Below are 7,214 nucleotides of genomic sequence, written 5' to 3' on the forward strand. Positions count from 1 at the left end.
CTAACTACTTGGCAAGTTTTAGAGTAATTTCGTTGAGTTTTCTTATAGTTCTCAAATACTCATTTGCCCATGTTACTCGGATCCTTGAGTTGAATGTTAAAGGTTGAAAATTAACTTTTCATTAACTTTGGAGTTGACTTGGGTGTTACTTACGTAAGCTTTGAAACATATAAATGGTTCTAGGTACTAGATTCTAATTTAGAAAGTCATTAATATGTTGTCAAGGTAATTTCGACAAGTTGATAATGTTTTAGGTAAATTTAGTGAGCTCACTTACGGTTCTTGAATACCCATTAAGTTTTAGCATGAACTTGATATAACTCATATTTTATGGGAGTTACTATCAAAATTTTTGTAGAAATTTAGGTTGAAAAGTGTTGTTTTCAAAAAAACTATTTTCATACTAGGATCTTGGTTAGAAGGAAAAACTAGAACGGGGCGTGACAATTTTCCCCAATCTTCGTTACCTTATACCCAAAGAATGGTTTCTAGCTTTTGGTTGGAGTTAATGTCAGTTTTGGGTGGTGGGAAATCCTTCCAAGCTTCATTACTTGCTTTATCGAACTCTAAAAGCAGGTTCTTAAAAGATGATTTTTGGAAAATATAAAATTCAGATTTGAGTAATCTAACTATAATGAATTCCAACCAACTATATTTCAATGCATCATCATGCAAATAAAAATTCAATTCCACGAGTGAGACGAGAATGATGAATCAAAAGCAAGCTAGCGTGCATCAACCTCGTGGATGACTCGATCTCCATAGCCACACTTCGAATGCAGTCACATAAGCTCCCAGAATCTTGAAGTTGAGCTCTGAAATGCTCAAATTGTTTCTCTACCGAAAAAGATGAGGCAAGAGCATCTGCGTCAGTGCTAGCCATGTTGGAAGAGGAACAAGATAAATAAGTAAAGGTCGAATGATAAGGTTCTTCTTGAAGGTTGATACACAGTAGAAGACGAGGAAGCAATGCAAGCATAGAACTAGATGAGTGAGGGAGGGATTTAGAGAAGTAAGGGAGAGGGAAGGAGTGAGAGCGAGTAGTGAACACTCGGGGGTTATAATAAACTTTATCCCCATTTATGTTAATTGGTGGGCCAGACTTGAAAGTGAGATATAATAGCACACTCCATCCCACGGACCAAACATGCCCTTGCATCTTTTAGTTCTTCATTTTTCTTTTTCAGTTTGGGTAATTATAATTTGTGATAATTTTAAAAATAATAATTAAGTATATAACAATATTTAAATTTGTCGGTAATAGACAAATATTTGCAACATGGTCTATCAGTGATAGACTTTGATAGATTTTGCTATATTTGCAAATTTTTTAAAATGCTATTATAGACTTAATTATTTTGAATTTAATTGCTACATTTGCAATTATCCCTTTTAGATTTGAATATAAATAGCATTGTTTTGGTGGAGTGCAATATAGAAATTCTCTTAAATAATTACAAAACAAACCGAAACTTAACCGTGTGTTAATTATGAAAAAAATGCTACTAAATAGGCAAAAATACAAGAACAAATATTTAGGTAATTTTAAGGGCGACCAAAGTTAAATGAATTCGAAAGTATAAGGACCAAAATCGTGTTTAAAATAATCATTTGTATGTGAAATAGATCTAGTTTTTCTATTTTTTGGAGAGTAATACAAAAATAGTCATCATTTCCGATAATAATATTAACGTATGTGTATCTTACCTCACTAAACTAGACTTAGTTTAATTAACAAATTTTTATTAATACCAAATTTATATAAAAAAATATATACTTTTAAAATGAAAAAATAGATGAAAGCTGGAAAAGTAAGCATAGTTAAGCTACTAATTAGCATGTAGTCATTTTCCATGATATAAGTTCAAATATTGTACTCTATTATTTCCTACACAATAATGTAAAACATAATAGGTTATTAAAGTACTACTCTTACCGAAAAATATAATGATGATAAGCAACTTTAAAATCAAATGTTATTTAAAAAAAAAAAACTAATGGAATAAAAAAAAAAGTTGAACAATCTAAAATCAAAATAACCCAATTATATACACATTCACATGACCCACCACTATACAAAGTACCAAACCATTCTATATGTTAAAGTCAATATATTAATAAAGTAAAATTATAGGGACTAAAAATAGGTTTTATTTATGAAATTCATGTGTTTATGTATTAAAAAAACTAGAAAATCGGTAAAAATAAAATAAAAACGAAAACAAAAACAATAATAATAATAATAATAATAATAATAATGATAATAATAATAATAATAAATGGTTATGGTTTATCTGAAAGAAAGGGACGAAGACAACACATTTTACCCACAATAACCGCTCCACTCCACAAAATCAACTTTTATTCACACAAGCACAAATCATTGCACCAAATAGGGAAAAACAAATCCAGACAAATAAAAAAATTGAAAAAAAGGAAAATATTAATTTGAAACCCATCTGATCATCATTTTCCTTTTTTTTTTTTTTAATCTTGTGATTTTCTGATCAGACGAGAAATAGAATAGAATGTATTATTTGTTTGTCTCATCCAAATTAATCCAACAGTGAAAACAAAAGAAGAAGAAAAAGGCAGATGAAGAAATTTTGCTGCGAAGTTACTGACCATAATACTCGTCAGACCAAGAAGGTATCCAATGCCCTTTTTTATTTTTCTCTCTAATTTTTCCTTTTTCTTTTCACACACACACATATATATATTAAATTTTCTTTTTCGTCTTTCCAGTTACGTACAGACACAAGCTTGCAATCTCAATTATATATATATTTTAATATAAAGATAATGTTGCCCTTTTTAAGTAGAGATCTTGAAGCTCTCAATTTCTTCATTCCTCTTCTCTTTTTCCGAGATTCTTAGAAGTTTTTTCTCGGAATTATTTTTTGGAGGAGTTTTCTCGGAAATTTTTGGGGTTTTCTTTGTTTTTTTCTGGGTCTGATTTCGGATCTGTGAAAAGAATTCGATGGTTCCGTTTGGGATTCAATTGTTTTTTTTATTTTCCCGAGAAATTTTGGATTCTTCTTCTTGTTGAACATTTGGGGGTTTTTTGATTTATTGTTTGATTGGGTTTTTTTTGGTGCTAATCAATGGAAGGTGGTCGCCGGAGGATTACGCTTTACGATCAGATGTTAGCGGTAAGCGACGGCAGAGACCTTGCCGGTGGTTTTACCCTCAACGACGTTTTGGCCATTCAAAAGAGAGCCTTGCCTAGTTCTTCGCCGGCGGTGAGATTACACGGCCGGACTTTGCTCGATATCATTAGAGACGACGTAGGAAAATCCCCTGTTAGTAACCGAGAGAGGACATCTTGGAAGTTTTTCAGAGATCGTCTTCGTTTGAGCATCAGATCTCAAATTCCGCCGTCGAATTCGCTTCGTTTTCCCGGTCTTACGTCGGCGGAGATGATGTCAAACGACGAACATTCGCCGGAACCCACCACTACTGCTGCCGTCTCCGCCGCTCCGTCTCTCAGGCAGATATCACGGCGGAATTCGACGCGGTTAAACCCGAGCGTCCAGCCATCGTCTGAGGCTACAAATTCCAATGCCTCTCCAGATAACAATTCCGCCGCCGCCGCATCCGGCAGCGGTGGCCGGAGCCTCCTCAGACCGCAAATGTCGCGGCACAACTCGACGAGATTCTCTGTTGAACGAAGTGAGAGTTTCACGGACTTGACGGAGCCGACGCGTGAGGGCACGCGCCGCCTCTCGGCTGCGTTGGCAGAGGAAAGATCGATGTCAGCTAGAGAAGCGGTGACGGCCCAAGAAGCCGCGGACGCAGAAGCCACCGTCGACGAAGAAGAACAGCAACAAGAACAAGTAGCAGAGTCCACGCCGGCGCCGGTAAGAATGTCGCTGATGGATCTCTTAGAAGAGACGGACAGGCAAATGGGGTTTGAAGGGTCAACATATAGAATAGAAGACGAAGACGAGGAGGAAGAAATTGAGAATGAGGTGAGCACCACCGTGTGCGGCGGAGGAGGCAGTGGGGGTACGGAACCGCATTGCTGCGTGTGCATGGTACGTCATAAAGGGGCAGCATTTATCCCCTGCGGTCACACCTTTTGTAGGCTTTGTTCAAGAGAGCTTTGGGTCAGTAGAGGGAACTGTCCCCTTTGCAATGGCTTCATTTTGGAGATTCTTGACATCTTTTGATTTTCACAAATTCAAATGAAATTTAAACTTCTTTCTTCTTCTTTTTCAGTGGCTTATTGAAATGTTTGTGAATACTCTTTGAATAAACCATTTCAAGTTTTTTCATTTCTTATTTTTAGCTTCATATTATATCTTGGTTCTCATTCACTGGTTTGTGTGTTTGACTTGGTGGAAATAATTAGGAAAATTGGCAAAGATTTAAGTGGACCAATTCAGATTTAAATACAAATATAGCAAAATATTACCGCCCTAGTTGTTGATATGTTATTTTTCCATGACTTTTTAAAAACTATCATTTATTGTTGACTGACGATCATATATCATGAACTACACGATTTGTATCATTTCTTACCTGATCATTTATAAGAACATTACAGACACGTGTGTGGTCGGTGTTGATACTATCTATACCATTGTGTATCATTTTCTACACGATCACGTATCCCAAGTCTGTGGGCTTTTTCCGTCCTCAAAATTGTTCTATACAATATAAATATTTTGCACGTTTGTTAAAAAAATCCTATAAAATTTATATTAATTTTTTTAAAATTAGGATAAAAACGATTACCAAGTAAAACATCATAAATATTTTCAAGGTAAAGAAACTATATTGTCCGAAGGGAAATTGTATTAGATAACAAAAAAATTAGAAAAGAATAGCCAACAATACTTTTTTTTGCATATTGCAAATATAGAAAATATGACAAATAATTTATGATAGGGAAATTTTATCAAATGACAAAAATATTAAGAAAAAAACAGCTCATAATACTAAATTTTTTGCATATTGCGAATATGACAAAATTAATGATATCAGACGATAATCATAGGACTATCATATGGTAATCATAAGGCTATCAGATGGTCATCACTTTTAAATTTGCTACTTTCGTAAATTTAGAAAATGTTGTGACATGATCTATGTGATTATAATTTTTTTGCTATTTTTGCAAAAATCCCTTTATGATATTAGACAACCATCAGATGGCTATTAGAGGAATATCAAAGAGCTAGTTATCCACTTTTAAATTTGCTAGTTTTACGATTTAAAAAATATTGTGATATAGGTTTTATTGTCATAATTTATTTTTTTGTTATTTTTGCAAACTCCACTTGTATTAACTTTGTAAGGCTCGATAAACATCTTGATTTATTTTTCAATTAAGTTAATTTCTTATTATTTGCATCTTTTTTTTTTTTAAATACCACCCTTGAACTCAAATTAAATAATTTTTTAGAAACTATTTTTATAGTTTTCAAATTTTATTTGATTTTTTAAACAATCAATAAATTTTTTAGTTAAAGGTAAAAGTTAAAGTTAAAGGTAAAAGTAATATGCATAAATTTTAGTTTTAAAAGATGATTACTAAACCACCCCTAAATATAGTTGATTTTCATAACTTTCTTTTACTTTTAGAATGGGTTTTTAGAAGTACACGACAATGTTGAGAAAAGATGTGGATTTTAATTTATGGAGTATTGGTTGGTCCATGAGATTGAATTTCATGATCTTGATCATGCCATCCAATTTTTTCTTCCATTTTTCTAGTATCTGGCCCCTCATTTCTAACCATTCATACTTTTCAAACTTATCACTTTTTTCAAGTTCAGATTCAATGGGAAAATCCCATATATCTTCATTTCCAATAATATTTTTTTATTATTATGCATTTACAAAGCACAATCATTTCATAATCTTCAATTGTCATATATTTCCAACATTCCCATTTTCCAGTTTTTTTTTTTCATATATAACCACACACAAAAAATGTATAAGTGAGGCAGATTTAATTTTTTTTCTTCCCCTTTTCCACTTTAATTCTCCAATTTCATCAAACTAAACCTTACAAATTTGATAAATTTGATTACTAGGTATCTAACTTTAATTAATTGATTTTGGTTTAAATTTGGTTAGATTACTAACCTTCAAAATAAGTCTTTTATGTTCTAAATCTCAGTAGTGAAAAAACCCGAACTCAACCGAAGAATCGAATTGAACTGAGTCGGTTCGGTTCAAATGTAACACAGTCTTTTGTTCATGTGGGTCTGAAAAAGGAGAAAGAAAAGTCTTCACCAAATAGTTCATCTACCAAACTTAGATTTATTTAACAATCGTTCATCTTTGGGAGATGGGTTTGTGAGAATGGAGAGGATGAAGATGGAAATGGCTAGAGAGATGGAAGCTATGAGAATGGAGATGGAGATTAAACGAACATAAATGATTATGGATTCACAGCAGCGGGTTGTGGAGGCTTTTGCTGAGGCAATTACTGAAAACAAGAAGAAAACCAAGAGAATCCCATCTCCTGAAGCCTAAATTGGCTTCCTTGTCCTCCATTTTTGGGCTCAATCTGCTTCAATTCCAAATGGAATTTCTTCGTTCTTCTGAGAACGATCATAGTTAGGTTCTTTCTCTAGACTTTTGTTGTTTTTATTGATCCACTTTTATTCTTCTTTATTTACTTTGTTCTCTACATCTTTGACTGGATTAGCTAGATTGTTATTGTCTAATCAACGTAGCCATATAAAAAGTAACCTTGGTAAATTTTCACAGTATAGAGATAAATTATCCAGTTTGTTTCAAGTTTCATTCTTTGTTGATCACTGTTTTGTATTGGTTTTAAAGATTCTCCGGTACAATTAGTTTAAAAAGATTATTTGCTCAACTGAAATCTAAAATGTTTGTTACACTCAAATCTAAACATTTTTCAACATAGTTTAAATTTGACCATCTAATATCGCAAATATTTTTTTTCTAATATTTTAAATTTTAAATTTTTTATTTATTTTTGGTACACGATATTGAACTAAATAACAATTTGAAAAAAAGAAAGAAATAATTGGAGAAGAAGAAAAAAAGACGATATAAAGAAAAAGAAATTAGGAGAAAAAAAGATGGCAAAACCTGAAATATTTTTAAAAAAATGGTCAGGTGTGCTTTTTCATTTTGTAACATAACCCTAAATATTTGGACGATTGGTTATATTTATGAAAATTAACTAAATTTTTATTAATGGTTAATATTTTAATTACTTTATATTT

At 32.5% G+C, this 7,214-nt stretch overlaps 1 protein-coding gene across 1 annotated transcript; it reads left to right on the forward strand.

Annotated features, from left to right (window-relative positions):
* Nucleotides 1–2,687: 2,687 nt before the first annotated feature.
* Nucleotides 2,688–4,284, forward strand: LOC101222466. Its single transcript, XM_011660889.2, has one exon. The coding sequence runs from the start codon at nucleotides 3,105–3,107 to the stop codon at nucleotides 4,170–4,172; it is 1,068 nt and encodes a 355-aa protein (XP_011659191.1). The 5' UTR covers nucleotides 2,688–3,104; the 3' UTR covers nucleotides 4,173–4,284.
* Nucleotides 4,285–7,214: the final 2,930 nt, after the last annotated feature.

Source organism: Cucumis sativus, chromosome 7, assembly GCF_000004075.3.
Source record: "Cucumis sativus cultivar 9930 chromosome 7, Cucumber_9930_V3, whole genome shotgun sequence".
Taxonomy (NCBI): Eukaryota; Viridiplantae; Streptophyta; class Magnoliopsida; order Cucurbitales; family Cucurbitaceae; genus Cucumis; species Cucumis sativus.

Bases quoted from the DNA above. Each gene is read 5' to 3' on its own strand.
- LOC101222466 (XM_011660889.2), top strand. From the start codon at position 3,105: ATGGAAGGTGGTCGCCGGAGGATTACGCTTTACGATCAGATGTTAGCG.